The sequence below is a fragment of the Mesoplodon mirus genome, assembly GCF_964341445.2.
Source record: "Mesoplodon mirus genome assembly, chromosome: 12".
Lineage (NCBI taxonomy): Eukaryota > Metazoa > Chordata > Mammalia > Artiodactyla > Ziphiidae > Mesoplodon > Mesoplodon mirus.
The window spans coordinates 36,246,772-36,262,664 of NC_138988.1; the positions used below are offsets into that span (position 1 = coordinate 36,246,772).

At 39.8% G+C, this 15,893-nt stretch overlaps 1 protein-coding gene across 16 annotated transcripts in view; it reads left to right on the forward strand.

Annotated features, from left to right (window-relative positions):
• Nucleotides 1-15,893, forward strand: part of PBRM1 (polybromo 1) — a gene marked incomplete at its 3' end in the record, with an annotated part of 101,683 nt that overhangs the window by 295 nt on the left and 85,495 nt on the right. For 6 of the 16 annotated variants that reach the window (XM_082639593.1, XM_082639594.1, XM_082639588.1 and 3 more), the window contains exons 2-6: nt 3,054-3,170; nt 4,846-4,998; nt 5,937-6,034; nt 10,768-10,915; nt 15,350-15,493. In XM_082639593.1, coding sequence (XP_082495719.1) covers nt 3,132-3,170; nt 4,846-4,998; nt 5,937-6,034; nt 10,768-10,915; nt 15,350-15,493 — 582 coding nt within the window. In that variant the 5' untranslated portion in view covers nt 3,054-3,131. Of the gene's footprint in view, nt 1-3,053; nt 3,180-4,845; nt 4,999-5,936; nt 6,035-10,767; nt 10,916-15,349; nt 15,494-15,893 lie in introns of those variants that run through there. The other 10 variants (XM_082639586.1, XM_082639587.1, XM_082639596.1 and 7 more) reach the window with 2 other exon arrangements.

Genomic DNA, 15,893 nt, shown 5'->3' on the forward strand with positions numbered 1-15,893 from the left:
CTTCCTCTCGGCCGGCTGCCGGGCCTTTGTGTGGGCCCGGGCGGGCGGGAGCAGCGGCGGAGGCCCCGCCCCGGCCGCCGGGATGCGCCGGTCGGGCCGGGCGCGCGGGGCGGGGCAAGGCGGCGGGCTTCGGGAAGCGCCTGGCAGCCTTGCCGCACCTGCCGGCCGGGACAAAGGCGCGCAGCGGCCCGGAAACTCCCTGCGCCCCGCTTTCCCGCCCCCCGCGGCTGGCCGAGCTCTCGTCGCGGGCAGGTTCAAAACTGTCAACGTTTTCCTTAGTTCCCAGTACCGGTGACAGGTTGGGAAAGTCATTTCCTTCGCAGCTCAGGGCCTCCTTTTTTTGTTGTCGTTTCTTGACGGTTCAGACACAAACTCTCCTAGTAAATTTTTTTTTTAATACTTTCTGGATGACTCTGTTCAGACTGAGTATTTTTATCAATGGGACTTGTATTTATTGTGGAGTCCAGGTATAGTTTCTTATATGCAACACCACAAAGAATCGAGGTTTTCAAATTGTGTGTTTCTGGTTTTTAATATTTTTTCGTCTCTTAAAATTTTTTTACTGAGAAAGAAGCATAGTTTTGTTATTGCAGGGTAGAAATTGGTGACTTAAAGAGGAAGAAAGATTGGCAAAAATGTAGAAGAATTCCTGAAAAGCAAATGACAGATACACGGTATAGTGGATATAGAAATTATTACTACAATTATAGAAACATATGTTGAAGTAAAGCATTTTTATTAACTTATTTTCCAACAAACTAAGACTCCTCAAAAATGATTTCAAGGTATTTTTTTCCAGTTAGTCGTGAGCTCTTTTCCCAAGTATAATTCAAAAGCAAATTGGACTCAATACAAAAGAGTAGTATAATTTCTGCCATATCACCTGTTAACAGATTGCCCATATTTTAGATCCAAAGGAAGATTGGAAGGTATCTTTTGAAGAAGTATGTCAAATCAGCAATAAATATGTGTGGATAAATAGAAGGGCTTTGACCACTTTCTTTGGCTTTGGGAGTGTACAGAATATCTTAAATATTCATATTCTATGCAAATCGCCAAGATTAGTAAATTGCTATCTGTATGATAGACTACTCTCAAGGCATCCAGCATCATGTGAGAGAACACTGAATTGGGAGAATATTCCCTAAGTTAAAACACAGGCTGCAACATAATACATGTGGCTTGTTCATGCTTTTTTTTTTTTAAAAAAGAAAGGCAACCAAGGCATAGAATAAATACTGAAAGCTGTGAACGCCAACGTTAAGGGTGCTTTTTCTCTGGGAAGTTGGATTATAAGAGATTTTTTTCCCCTTTTGAATCTTCTGTTTTCCAAAATTTTTGTTTTAAACGTGTATTACAGTACTAAGAAATACTAGAAATACAGGAGAGTACTAAAAGTCTGTAAACTGTCAAAATATACTATTTGGGGCTTCCCTGGTGGCGCAGTGGTTGAGAGTCCGCCTGCCGATGCAGGCGACACGGGTTCGTGCCCCCGTCCGGGAAGATCCCACGTGCCGCGGAGCCTGTGCGTCCGGAGCCTGTGCTCCGCAAAGGGAGAGGCCACAGCAGTGAGAGGCCCGTGTACCGCCAAAAAAAAAAAAAAGTATATGTGTGTGTATATATATATATATATATATATATATATATATATATATGTACTATTTGGCTATACTGAGTAAATATTTTCCCAGTTGCACATTGTAAAGTTATTCTTTACTGTCTACTGTAATTTATCATTGGTTGTTAGAGTTTTGGACATCTGACTGTAATCAGTGCCATTTAAAAACTTGTAACTAAGTTTCAGAATCTTTTCTCTTTATAGAAAAAGAATCACAGAATGGATGCTCACAGGCCTTTGAAACTATGCAAACTTTTTTTTAATGTCTCACTTAAGTGCACTTTTAATATGTTTTATTAAATAGATAAGTTGATCACTGAAACTATGCTATAAGTCAGCCTACAAAAATGGATAAAGTGCTGTTCCTGTGCCCAAGACAGCGTGCAATCCTAGAGTGAAAACTTAACATTTTTGTTGTGTTTTGACATTTCAAAGTGATTTCACATACATTTTTCACTGTCATAACAATCCAGGGGGGGATATGTACACTACTGTTCTCATTTTAGAAATGAAGAAACAGATCTGAGAGGTTGTGACTCAAGCAACATCAAACATAGAGATGGAAGACCTGGGTCTTTTATCCTGGTCTTCTAAACTCAGGTCCTATTGCTCCTCCCACCCACCTGGCCACATTGCCTTTCTAGCCAAACTTCCAAAATACATGTTAAAATGTGTTCCTTGGATGAGAAAATATTCGAAAATTATCCTTAAGTTGAATCTTTTTTTTCTTATCAAAGTAAATTAATGAGTCAAAGAGTTTGGGATATTGTGTGGTCTAAACATCCCCCCCCTCCAGTGATTTACATTTTTTGTCATTTGATTTTCAGCGGATTATTTATAAAAGTAATTTTGACCTCCTGCCAAATGGTCGAAGGCTTTTTTTTTTTTTTTTTTGTAACCTTTCTAAAGTTATATGTGATATCTTTTCAGTGCTGATAGGACTTTTGGAGAGAAATGTCTTTCTCTGAATTTTTTTGGTGGGGAGGAGTTTTCCATACTCTTTGCTCACATGAGCCATTCTTGGTTTGTTCCAGCTTGGTAACACTTGCTGTCACATGTGAGCCTTCCACATGTGTTCACTCTACATTCCAGCTCTGTGATTGAACTCTGCTCTTATTGACTAGGGGGCAGTTGGGCAGGCATGCTTCGTTCCTGGAATTGACAGTCATTCCGTGTGAGTAAAGGGGAACCTCAGTGAGGCATCTTTATGCATGTGAAAAGCATTTGGTTTTAAAATGGAAGAAATGTCAGGTACTGTTAGTGCCTGAGCCTTTGCAGCTGTTTGATTGGCGCAAGAAAACTGATATGCCTATTTTCTCCAGATCTCTTATCTTTAGCAGTTCTGCTTGAATGTTTTCTGTCTATTCGTACTCATTTTTACTCCTTTGACCCTTCTTTTTATTTCCCCTGTCTCTGCCTTGTTCTTCTCTTTCAGTTTTGAATATATTAACACTGAATCAGCACTTCTAAAGCCCTGCCTTCTCCCACTGGCTTCACTTGGCCTTCAGACATAATGAGGAGACTGGCTTTTCGAGGAGCTGGTTGTGCTCTGGTAAAGCTGGTAAATTACTGATCATCTACACCCTTTTCCTTTTCTGTCCTTCCTTGCCTTTTCCCGTCCACCTTTCTTAAATTTTGTTATCCTTTTCGTAAAGATTCCTGCCTTATGTTCATCAGATTCACTTGTGTCCTTGTCATAGATTGTTTACAAAAGCTTGGTCCTTAGTTTCTTCATTTTAATGAATTGACACCAGTTTATCAGCCTTTTATAAAACAAACAAAAATCAACAAAAGTTGGCTGGCCTTGGCCTAAGCCCTTTGAAGCTTTAGCCATTTGTGGCCGATTGCAAACTAATACACTGTATAACAAACCAAGTCCTAGAGGAAGGAACATCATCATATTAGGCTCTGTTTTTAAACACCATGTGGACTGTAATTCAGAGGAAGAGATAAGAGACTTAGTTTGTTTGTTAGTTGGTTACCAGAATTTTTTATTTATTGGTTTGTTTTGCTCCTGCTTTCTGTTTCCTGGAGATCCCCAATTTTTCTCTCCATACTACTGACAACCCATTCTTTCAGCTACTGGTGTCTTAGTTTCCTGAAATTGAATGTTGATGAGTGACACTGGGATCAGTTTTTTCTTTTTGCTTTAGAGAAAGGCCTGTGAAATCACAATATGCTATTTGATACTGTTTTTAAATTGTATAAGCATTGTAGGACTTTCTCAGGTATGCACCCTTACCCTCTAGCTGTAGCAGATCATTTCAGTGGTTGCATTTCTTGTGTTACAGTCAAATATATATATATTTGTAAAGCTGTGTTAAGATTACTTAGCAGCCTGCCTAAAACTTAGAGCAAATATTTACATGTTTCTGGGAGGCCAAGGAGGGCCTAAAACCTCACTTCTGGGGTGCTCTTCAAGATCATCTACTGAAATGTAAAGCTGTGGATTCATGGGGATAGAGTACCTCATAACTGAAAAGGAGGTTAGTCTGGATTGACAGAAAAGTTTCAAAATGCAATTTTGCTACTTTAGCATAGGAATGGCAAGTATGTTGAGTGTTTTCTGGAGTATGTCTTGTGGATCTTTCTTTAATGAATGGAGAAAATTCATTTTCAGTGTGTTAATTTTAGGGTACGTCTAAAATGCTAGAAGGTTAATCCTCTGTCCCCTTACCCTTTTGCACTAATTTGCCTCAGGGTCTGCTTCCTGTTTTTTTGTTTTTGTTTTTTTCCAACATCCTGGCCCACCTGGAAAGTGATCATAATCATAAGAAACACTGGGGAAAACAGATGAGGCTGCTGACTCCAGAGGTGACCACCTTAGGGACTCTGTCCCTGAGGCCTGCCTGACTGCCTCAGGGGCTGAGGGATCAGTACCTCCAACACACCATTATATGTGGGTGTACCATTATATGTGGGTTTCCAAATTCCAGTCCAGGGTGAATTTGGGGCCAGGAGTGGTTGAATCATTCAAAATTGGTAAATACAGATGAGTATACTGTTGCTGAATTTGTCCCATCCAAGTTGAAAGTGTAGCATTCTGGTAAGTGAAGGGGCTAAAGCAAGGTCCAGGACTTGCATTGAAAAAAACATAGTTAAGCTTCTTTGAAACAGTGAAAATATTCTCCTAAGTGAACCAGAAGCTTTGTGGCAAGTGGCCAACTGAGGGCTTGGTGGCAGAGTATAAAATTCAGTGTAAGAACATGGCTAATTATTTCTTATAGAAGAAGTTGGATTCCATGGGTTCCAAGAGAAGAAGAGCTACCTCCCCTTCCAGTAGTGTCAGCGGAGACTTTGATGATGGGCACCATTCTGTGTCCACGCCAGGCCCAAGCAGGAAAAGGAGGAGACTTTCCAATCTTCCGACTGTAGACCCTGTAAGTAACTCAGATCACAGTTTCTGCCTTCTGCACAATTCCCTACCTTTCCTTTAATGATAAGCAGTTAAGATGCAAGGCCTCTCAGCTTCTTTTTCCTCTGGCTTGATATTCTTAACATGAAAAGTATACACTTAGCCGGAAGTCTTACAGTAATAGTGTAATTTAATATTATGAAATAATAAAGAATATCATTTTTGTTACATTATATAGTCATTCAAGTAAATGTGTGCTTGTCATGTGCCAAGCACTGTTGTGGTGATTGGGATAAAGCTATGTGTAAGACAAGCTAGTTTTTCACATGGAGCTTAGATGCTTCTATTGGGGAAGCAGAATGTAAACAGATGAACAAATAATTAATAAAGTATCCTCAGCTAGTGATGAGTGCTAAGAAGAAAAGTTTGGATGATATGGGCTGTTTTGGCCCATACCTTCAGGAAAGATTTCTCTGTGATCAGAAGGCAGCAGCCCTGCAGAGCACTGGGAAAGGGTGTTCCAGGCAGAGGGGCTGGATCAGGAGTGGATTTGATGGGTTATGATTACAGAGAGATGGTCAAGAGGGAGAAGGAAACTGGCAAAGTCTGCCCAGCCAGAGTATACCCTACGTACTCTGTGTTAGGAGTTTAGATTTTATTCTCTGACTGGTAAGAAGCCCTCTATTGGATGATTTTTAAACAAGAGTGATATGAACTAATTTTGTTTAAAGGAAAAGAAAATCAACAGTAACATATTCTGATGAAAGATTTAATCATTTAAATGATTTTAAATAAGGAGAGATACTGTCAGCATACTTTAGACTTGGGTTCCCATGTGGGAATTTGGGGATTCATCGTTCTCTACTGGCCTTTTATATTTTGTTGTTTTTTTTTTTTTTAAGAACCCCTACACTGACTTTCTGTTCACTCTTCTGGTGATTTTTCTCCTTTTCCTATGTGTAGATTGCCGTGTGCCATGAACTCTACAACACCATCCGAGACTATAAGGATGAGCAGGGCAGGCTTCTCTGTGAGCTCTTCATTAGGGCACCAAAGCGAAGGTGAGTGGGAGGGGTTTGGTCCCAGATCCAAGTTGAAAGTGTTTAATAATTGAGTTTTCCTTTGGAAGGAATGGCTTAGATGATACTGGGGTCTAGATTTTAGTTTCAGTTGTCTAGGTGTAGCGAAGCACATTTAAAAAAAAATTTGTCTTAATTAAAGAAAAAAATTTTAGTTGTAAAAAACATACAACATGAAATTTACAGTCTTGATTGTTTTTAAAAAACTTTTAGAAGTAATAGGTGAATTCAGCAAAGTTGCAAGATACAAAACCAACGTACACAAAAATCAGTTGCATTTCTATACACTAACAGTGAACAATCCAAAAAGGAGATTAAAGAATAAACCTAACCAACGAGGTGACAGACTTTACAGTGAAAACTACACACTTCTGTAAGAAATTAAAACACAAATAAATGGAAAGATATCCCACGTTCTTGGATTGGAAAACTTAATATTGTTAAGATACCAATACTACCCAGAGCAATCCACAGAGTCAATGCAAAACCTAACAAAATCCCAACAGAATTTTTTGCAGAAACAAAAAAACCCATCCTGAAAAAGAAGAATGAAATTGGAAGACCATATTAGTCAGGGTTCTCCAGAGAATCAGAACCACTAGGATCTATCTATCTACCTACCTATCTAAAATAAATTTGTGTTGTTTTAAGCCATTAATTTTGTGGTAATTTGTTAGAGCAACAATTGGAAACTAATACAATGAGTTAATTAAAGATTTAGATCCATTCATGAATGTTGATGCCTCAATGGGAAGCCAACAAGCTCTAGGTTGATCTGAAGGCAAACCTCTCACTCCAAAGAGCAGAGCTACCAAGGATGTAGTGTCATCATCCTGAATGAGGAGAGCTCTGTAAATTAGTCATGCAAAAAAATAAGAGTTTTTTTTTTTAATGAAATCCCTCTCCAGATTTCAGTTAGTTTATCAGTAACAATCTTTTGAAGGTTGTCATTTAATCAGCATATGTTAATAAAAGCCCATGTTTATTGCTTACTACATGCTAGACACAGTACTAAGTGCTTTCCAGGCCTCATCTTGTTTAAACCTGAGCAGTATTGTTATCACAGTTTATAGATGACAGCTTGTACAAGTTCTCAGAACTATTGAGGATAACCAGAATTCAGACTCAGGTTTTTCTGATTCTAAAGCCTGTGCTCTTAACCAGTATGTTGTATAGAGAAGCAGCATCATATTGTAGTACACAAGCACCTCATGGAAAAGAACTGCCCCTCTGCTGCCTGCTTTCCACCAGCTGAGGGGCAGAAAATACAGGCCTTTGGTGCTGGAACACTGTCTTCTAGCCTCCATGACGCAGTACTTCAGGAGCACTGCTGCCTTCCCTCCAGTGCTGTGCCTGCCTGCATCTCTGCTCCTCCTCTGTGGAATGCATGTTTTCTCAAGAGCTTGTGGGAAGAAGTACTACTCAGAGCCATGCAATTGTGAATCTCTTTTTGAGACTTTGTTTTGATTAATATGTTAGGCTGCTTGTACTAGGACATCCAAATTAACAATGGCTGAAACAAGAACAATTGCTTTCTCTCATGTACAGGTCCTATTCTGTGAGGTCTTCAGGGCTAAGATACTGTCTGTCTTTTTATTCTGCTGTGCTTGGGGTATCGCCCTTGTCTGCATGGTCTGAGATGGCTCACCACCATAACTACCTTCTGGCCCATAGGAAAAAAGAAACATATTAGGATGTGACCTGGACATGGTACATTTCAGCTCTTGCATTGGTCAGAACTTAGCTGCAACGTGGCTAAGAATTTGGCCTTTAGTACCCAGGCAGGAGCTTAGAATGCTGTCATCTTGGGAAGGAGGCAAAATAGGTTTAGGGGTAGCCAGCAGGCTCTGCACATCAGGCAGAGTGTTTCTCACTTTTCTGGTTAAAACTCTTAGTTATGCTTTGACTATTCTGTGGCCATATTATGGCAGGGTGCCCTCACCTATTGTTGAAAGAGAAAAGCTCTTAAGACATATACTTCACAATCCTATGTGTGTGTGTATGTGTGCACAGAGTCTGGAAGAAATATATATATATATATATATATATTTTTTTTTTTTTTTTTTCTTTGCTGTACGCGGGCCTCTCACTGTTGTGGCCTCTCCCGTTGCGGAGCACAGGCTCCGGATGCGCAGGCTCAGTGGCCATGGCTCACGGGCTCAGCCACTCCGCGGCATGTGGGATCTTCCCGGACCGGGGCACGAACCCGTGTCCCCTGCATCGGCAGGCGGGCTCTCAACCACTGCGCCACCAGGGAAGCCCTGGAAGAATATTAATAGTGCTTTTAACTCTGGATGAATAGGGACAGTTTTTACTTTTCTATGCTTTTCTGTATGTTGATTTAAGTGGGAAAAATCAGTTAGAGCTATTTCATTTTCAAAGTGGGGGGACCTTGTTTTGACCACATTAGATAGAGTGAAATGTTAGGATCCTGACCTTTTTTTCTATATGGCAATTCTGAAAATGTTTGTGAGCAACCCCCTAGCAGAGCTTCTGGGAGATAATGTCCTTTCTAGGTATGTGTCCTCATTGCGTTGTCAATTTTCTACAGATAATCCCCCAAGCCTGAGAGGCTGCTGAGGCCCAGCTTTAGCAAGGAGCAGTGGACTATGGCCCATCAGGCCCAGGCAGAGAGAGCCATCTAGGATAGCAAGTTAACAAAGCCCTAATGCTCACTCTGAGAAAGTCCCTTGGTACCACTGACAACATTGATATTAGGCCTGGGTGGGCCTTTGTTGTTACTCACTGAGACCTTTATGTTCTTACACTTTCTTTGAATAGCAGATTGAATACTCCTTTTATCCCCTTGTACTTTTTATAGTTCACTAAAATCGTAAGTAGTTGATAAGGGTTTAAAAACTTAATTTATTCTTCTTCCTTTCCCTTCCTGGAGAATTCACAGTCATTAGGTGAAGCTGAGCAAGATAGGAATCTGCAAGGGAGACAAGTGGTGGGGGTATGGGGTAGGGGTTTTGGACAGTAGCCATGTCACAGGCTTTTACATAGCCTGGAGTTACCTTTCCATAAAGTACAAGGAGTAAAAGAGTAACTTGGTCAGTTGAGAACTTGGCAGACCATAATCAAGTGACCAAAATCAACCTCATCTAAGTAGTGGCATGAGTTGAAATCAAGCGCCACTTGATAGAATACAGTGAGATGAATATAGCATCATCAGAATTTATTCATCAGGAGAAGAGACAACCCCAGATTAAGGGACACTCTACAAAATAACTGGCATATAATTTTCAAAAGTATTAAGATCTGGGGCTTCCCTGGTGGCACAGTGGTTGAGAGTCCGCCTGCCGATGCAGGGGATGCGGGTTCGTGCCCCAGTCCGGGAAGATCCCACATGCGCGCAGAGCGGCTGGGCCCGTGAGCCATGGCCGCTGAGCCTGCGCGTCTGGAGCCTGTGCTCCGCAACCAGAGAGGCCACAACAGTGAGAGGCCCGCGTACCGCAAAAAAAAAAAAAAAAAAAAAAGTATTAAGATCATGAAAGTCAAGGAAAGACTAAGGAACTGTTTCAGAGTGAAGGAAACTGAGGAAACGTAACTGAATGCAGCATGATTCACATTGATCCTTTTGCTATAAAGGGCAATTTTGGAACAGTTGGCAAAATATAAATGGGTTCTGAGGATTAGATGGTGAGACCGTATCAAAGTGAATTTTCTGATTTTGATGATTGAACTGTGGTCCTTTTTTGTAGGAAAAACACACAACTCTTCAGCAGCTTACTCTCAGATGGTTCAGAAAAAACATTCTGTGTACTATTCTTACAACTTTTATGTTAAAGCAAAAAGTTTTAAAAAATTAAATATATCATACATACATGGCTAAAACATGTCAGCCAGTGTCCCAGGAGAGATTAAAACCTTAATGACAACATTCTTCATATGTAGCAACTTACCCTTTTACACATCTAGGATGAGTTTTATCTACCCCTGAGGGAGAATTGTGAAAAATAGTTGCTTAGATAATTTTGCAGAAGGTTTACTTGTCTCATGGAACTCCATTTGAAAAAAAGCCAGAAGGAATAATAATAAACATCCATGAACCAAAACCCAACTTAAGAAATTATTGTAACTACCTTTAAAGGTCCCCTCCTCTCCAAGAGATAACCACTATCCTTAATTTTCTGTTTATCATTCCCATGCCTTTTTTGTTTTGTCATGTTTGTTCATGTCTTATGCCCTTTTATCTTTGGTAAGCTCCTTGTGCCAAGGGCCTCATCTTTCTCTTTTGTAACTTTAGTACTTGATGTTAGAGCAGCATATATACTAGGCACTTGATAGCACTTGGCAGAGAAAGTTCTGTGGTCACTACCTGAAGAAAGATAATCCATTTCGTAATTTTATAAAGAGCTTTGGAACATACCTGTTTTCAGCCATTATTGAACCCCATGAAAGGTAAGTCATTTTCATTTGCAGGAGATACCATTGACATCGTTTTAGTGTTGGTGCCATAAATCTTAAATATTTAGCATATAAAAGACTATCACAGATGTTAATTTAGGTTTCTGTATCACCAGTATGTATTTTGAAAAGGGCATGCATATTCGTCTTGCTTTTGTTATTCCCTCTCAGTTCCAGTAATGAGAGTACATCTAGTATGTTCTGTCACTTGGAGTATTGGACATTACCACAGAGTTTTGAGACATAACTTTTTATGGGCTTTTGATTAATAAATATCTTTTTAAAAAACATTAAATTATTGACAGAAATCAACCAGACTATTATGAAGTGGTTTCTCAGCCCATTGACTTGATGAAAATCCAACAGAAACTAAAAATGGAAGAGTATGATGATGTTAATCTGCTGACTGCTGACTTCCAGTTGCTTTTTAACAATGCAAAGGCCTATTATAAGGTAAGAAAGCATTAAATTTGGAAGACATCCAATTTGATAATTGTGTGGCTTTTTAATATTTATCAGGCTGGTAGATAAGTAGTGGTTTTTCATTTGGTAGTTTGAGTTTGCATTTCTCTTCTTAGTAAAGAAAACTGAAGATTAATATGATTATGACCCATTCTTGTTTCTTCTGTGTCTGCTCAAATCTTTTGCCTGTTTCTTTTTTGGGTTGTTTGTCATTTTCATATTTATTTTCAGAAATTTTTTTGTTCTAGATATTAATCCTTTTTTTGGTTATGGGTGTTGCAAATATCTTCTCCCACCGTTTGGCTATTTTTTCACTCTTTGTGGTGTCTTTTTTTTTTTTAATATTTATGTATTTATTTTGGCTGCACCAGGTCTTAGTTGCGGCATGTTTGGTTGCAGCATGCAGGATCTTTAGTTGTGGCATGTGGACTTCTTAGTTGCGGCATGCATGTGGGATCTAGTTCCCCAACCAGGGATCGAACCCTGGCCCCCTGCATTGGGAGCGTGGAGTCCCACCCACTGGACCACCAGGGAAGTCCCTGTGGTGTCTTTTGATGAACAGAAGGTTTTTTATTTTAATATAGTTAGATTTATTAGTCTTTAACTTTGTGGTTTATCCTTCTTTGTATCTTGTTTCAGAAATCTCTCCTGCCCAAAGATTATAAAGATATTCTCTTATTTTCTTCTAAAAGTTTAATAGTCTTGTCTTTTGTATATAAGCCTTTAGTGCAGCTGGGATTGACTGTTCTGTCTTCTCTGAGGTAGGGATCTATGTTTTTTTCCACAGGTATAAGCAGCACCTTGAAATGGTCATCTGCTTCACATTTGTCTGTGGTGTTAGTGCTGGCATTGATTCCATGTGCTCATGGGTCTCTTTGTGGCCTTTTATTCTGTTCCTTTTGTTCTGGCCAGCTTATGTAAAACTGGGCTATTCTATTTCTACCTTAATTTCTATGGCTTTATAATTCTTTATCTGGCAAAGAAACTGTTTTGATTATTTTTATATGTTTTAATATTAGTGTGTTAGGTCAACAAACACCAAAAAGATTGTTTGAATTTGTATTGGAATTGCATTGGCTCTGTAGATTGTATTTTGGAGAATTGACATAATTGTGATGTTGATTATTCCAGTCTGTGAATTTGGTATGTCTTCATTTATTTGTCTTTTTAGCAAAGCTTTAAATGTTTTTTTCATCAATATTCTGCAAAAATGTTAGATTTATTCTTAATGCTGTGTGTATATATTTTTTCTTTAATTAAGATATAATTCACACACTCTTTTAAAGTGTAGAGTTTGGGGCTTCCTTGGTAGTGCAGTGGTTAAGAATCTGCCTACCAATGCAGGGGACACGGGTTCAAGCCCTGGCCTGGGAAGATCCCACATGCCACAGAGCAACTAAGCCCATGTGCCACAACTATTTAGCCTGTGCTCTAACCCGCAAGCCACAACTACTGAGCCCGCATGCCACAACTACTAAAGCCCGTGCGCCTAGTGCCCATGCTTCACAACAAGAGAAGCCACCGCAATGAGAAGCCTACACACCACAATGAAGAATAGCCCCCACTCGCTGCAACTAGAGAAAGCCTGCGTGCAGCAACGAGGACCCAATGCAGCCAAATAAATAAATAAATAAATATCGGTATCTTAAATGCCCTTCTAAATAATGCAAAACCTTAGAATAATGTAACTCTGATCTTTTTATTTATGCTATTGATGTTTTGTATTTTATTTCTATTGTGATAAATTTTTAATCCTATAAAATAATGTTACTGTTTTATATAGTCAGTTTTTTTACTTACAAACATATTACTGTCTTTATTCTTCATTCTTGTATTGCTGTTGAGAAATCATCTGTCAGTATAACTGTATTTCCTTTGAAGGTTACCTGTCTTCTTTCTAACTATCTTTAGTACCTTCTTTATGTCTTTTATATTCTACAGTTTCACTGTGATATGTCTAGATATGAATATCTTATTATTATAGAATTGGGGAGTTGTAGATCTTTCTAAATCTTTGGGTTGGTATTTTTCATCAGTTGTGGAAAGTTTTCAGCCATTATGTCTTTGTATATTGCCCTTTCCCCATTCTCTCTTCTTGTAGAACTCTGACTGGATGTTATATTAGAACTCTCTTAGGTTTCCATTTCTCTTAACTTTTTGTAGTCCCCTTTTTTGTGTCAGTATTGCTTTTTAGGTAATATATTTAGTTCTTATATTTTTCATTTTTTTAATATATATTTTTAATTTATTTGTTTTATTTATTTATTTTTGGCTGCATTGGATCTTCGTTGCGGTACACGGGCTTCTCATTGCAGTGGCTTCTCTTGTTGCAGAGCACGGGCTGTAGGCACACGTGCTTCAGTAGTTGTGGTGCACGGGCTTCAGTAGTTGTGGCTCACGGGCTCTAGAGCACAGGCTCAGTAGTTGTGGCGCACGGGCTTAGTTGCTCAGCGGCATGTGGGATCTTCCCAGACCCAGGCTCGAGCCCATGTCCCCTGCATTAGCAGGCGGATTCTTAACCACTGTGCCGCCAGGGAAGCCCCTAGTTCTTACATTTTTCTTTGAAATTTGCTCTTAAACCAATCTATTGAGTTCTTACATTTTAATGTTTATATTTTTCTTATTTTCGAAGTAGTTTCTATTTTAGGGATTGCTTATGTCTTCGAAGTAGTTTTTATTTGGGGGATTGCTTATGTCTTCAATCCTATTATTTCTTTAAACGTTTTCAACATATTTTTTATTCTGTAGCAGATAATTCAATATCTGAATTATTTGCATGTGTCTTTGCTGTCATTTCTGCTAGCTTTCTCTTGTGACTCTTATTTTTTCCCTTTGATATTTGGCTGCACTGGGTCTTCGTTGCTGCGCATGGGCTTTCTCTGGTTGTGGCAAGCGGGGGCTACTCTTTGTTGCGGTGCGTGGGCTTCTCATTGCGGTGGCTTCTCTTATCGTGGAGCACGGGCTCTAAGCGCACAGGCTTCAGTAGCTGCAGCACGTGGGCTCTGTAGTCGTGGCGCACAGGCTCTAGAGCGCAGGCTCAGTAGTTGTGGTGGGTGGGCTTAGTTGCTCCTTGGCATGTGGGATCTTCCCAGACCAGGGATCGAACCCATGTCCCTTGCATTAGCAGACAGATTCTCAACCACTGCACCACCAGGGAAGTCCTCTTGTGATTCTTATTCTTGTGTGTTTCATGAATTTTGACTATGAGCTTACATTTCTTGGAACTTTATCTATAGGGAGACTTAGGCTTAGATTGAAGTTGGGTTCATCTAGAGAAGATTTGTTGCTTATCCCAGGCACCTGGCCTCTCTTCGTTAGGGCTAGCTTATGGTGAAGAGTTCTCAGAGGAGATTCCTCTCGTGCCTCTCTTCTCTCCACAGTGCCATGAGTTTAGCTGGGTGGAGGTTGAGGTGGGTAGTCTTCCTTTTCCCTGGCAGCAGAGAAACTGAATTGTTTTGAATTCCCAGTTACACTGCATCCATGGCCTTTGGATTCCCAGCTTTGGGCAGGCCCTGGCCTTTATCTCTTGTCCTTGCAGCCTCAAGGAGGCTTGAAAACTAAAGGTTAGGTTATCTTGTCTTATAGGTGCCCTCAGGTGAGGGCAGTGTTCTTGCTCATCCGGGTTCCTGCTTTTACTCTATTCTTGCTTTTATGAACATTGCTTACTCCTTATTGGCAGCACGTGGATACATTTTTAAAGCTTTACTGTTTGTTTAACATTGCATCCAGCATTATTCATTTTCTTTTTTTTTTTAATATTTATTTGGCTGCACCGGGTCTTAGTTGTGGCATGGGGGGTCTTTGTTGCAGCACGCAGGATCTTTAATTGTGGCATGTGGGATCTAGTTCCTTGACCAGGGATCAAACCCAGGTCCCCTGCATTGGGAGCACAGAGTCTTAGCCACTGGACCACCAGGGAAGTCCCCCAGCATTGTTCTTACTGGAAAGTTTTAGTTAGTTTATCCCCACCGTACTTCAGGAAAAGAAAATATTCAAATAAGGTGTTAAATAGTTTAAAAATAGAAGTGATAATCAGGACAATCATTAGCTTCTGTCCTTTAGTCTTGTATCCCTTAAGTTGGGTCTTATCCTTTAAATTGCCTTTCTTAGTGTATTAGTAATAATTAGCCTTTATTTAGCAAATCATTTATTTTTTTCTTCAAGTCTTTCTGTAATGAGATAGGGCATAAATAAATAAAATAATTTGATTCCAGAATGCCTTTAAAACATACACTTAGTTCTTCAGAAGAGGAATTGAGGCCCATGTATCTTTTACTCGTAAGAATTTTTTAATTTGTAATAGAGTTTTCAAAGTTATGTCTTAGAATACCAATCTGCTGGAACAGGATGCTTTAAAAGTAGTAACTGATTTACAATAATATACTAAAGTGATATTTTTTTTCTCTTCTCTTTGCTAACGTACAGCCAGATTCTCCTGAATATAAAGCTGCTTGCAAACTCTGGGATTTGTACCTTCGAACAAGAAATGAGTTTGTTCAGAAAGGAGAAGCAGATGATGAAGATGATGATGAAGATGGGCAAGACAATCAAGGCACAGTGACCGAAGGAGTAAGTGTGCCACTGGAATAGGTGATAGATAGACTACTGGGAGGTGGATGAGGCCCCTGCCTGTGATTTCTCTTGGCCCCAGTGGGCAGATGGGCTTTCTGTGCAGTTGTGTTGGTAAGTGGGAGGGTAAAGGGACACGCAGCCAGCGAGCCCCACTCCAGTTACAAGGAATCCTAGGACATCCTGCACTACATGTAACATGCATGGTTGCTTTCATGAATTGCTCTTACATTAATGCATATTTCCTGCTCAGTTTTAAAGAGAATCTTCATATTATCAAGGACTGGTCCAGTATTGCTATATTGAGATATTCTGTAAGGGTAGGCAGTGTTGTGATTGAAAGTTGGAAAGTTGATGGAGTCACTTTAGTTAGGAATATTTTTGTGGGTTAGGCTGGTTC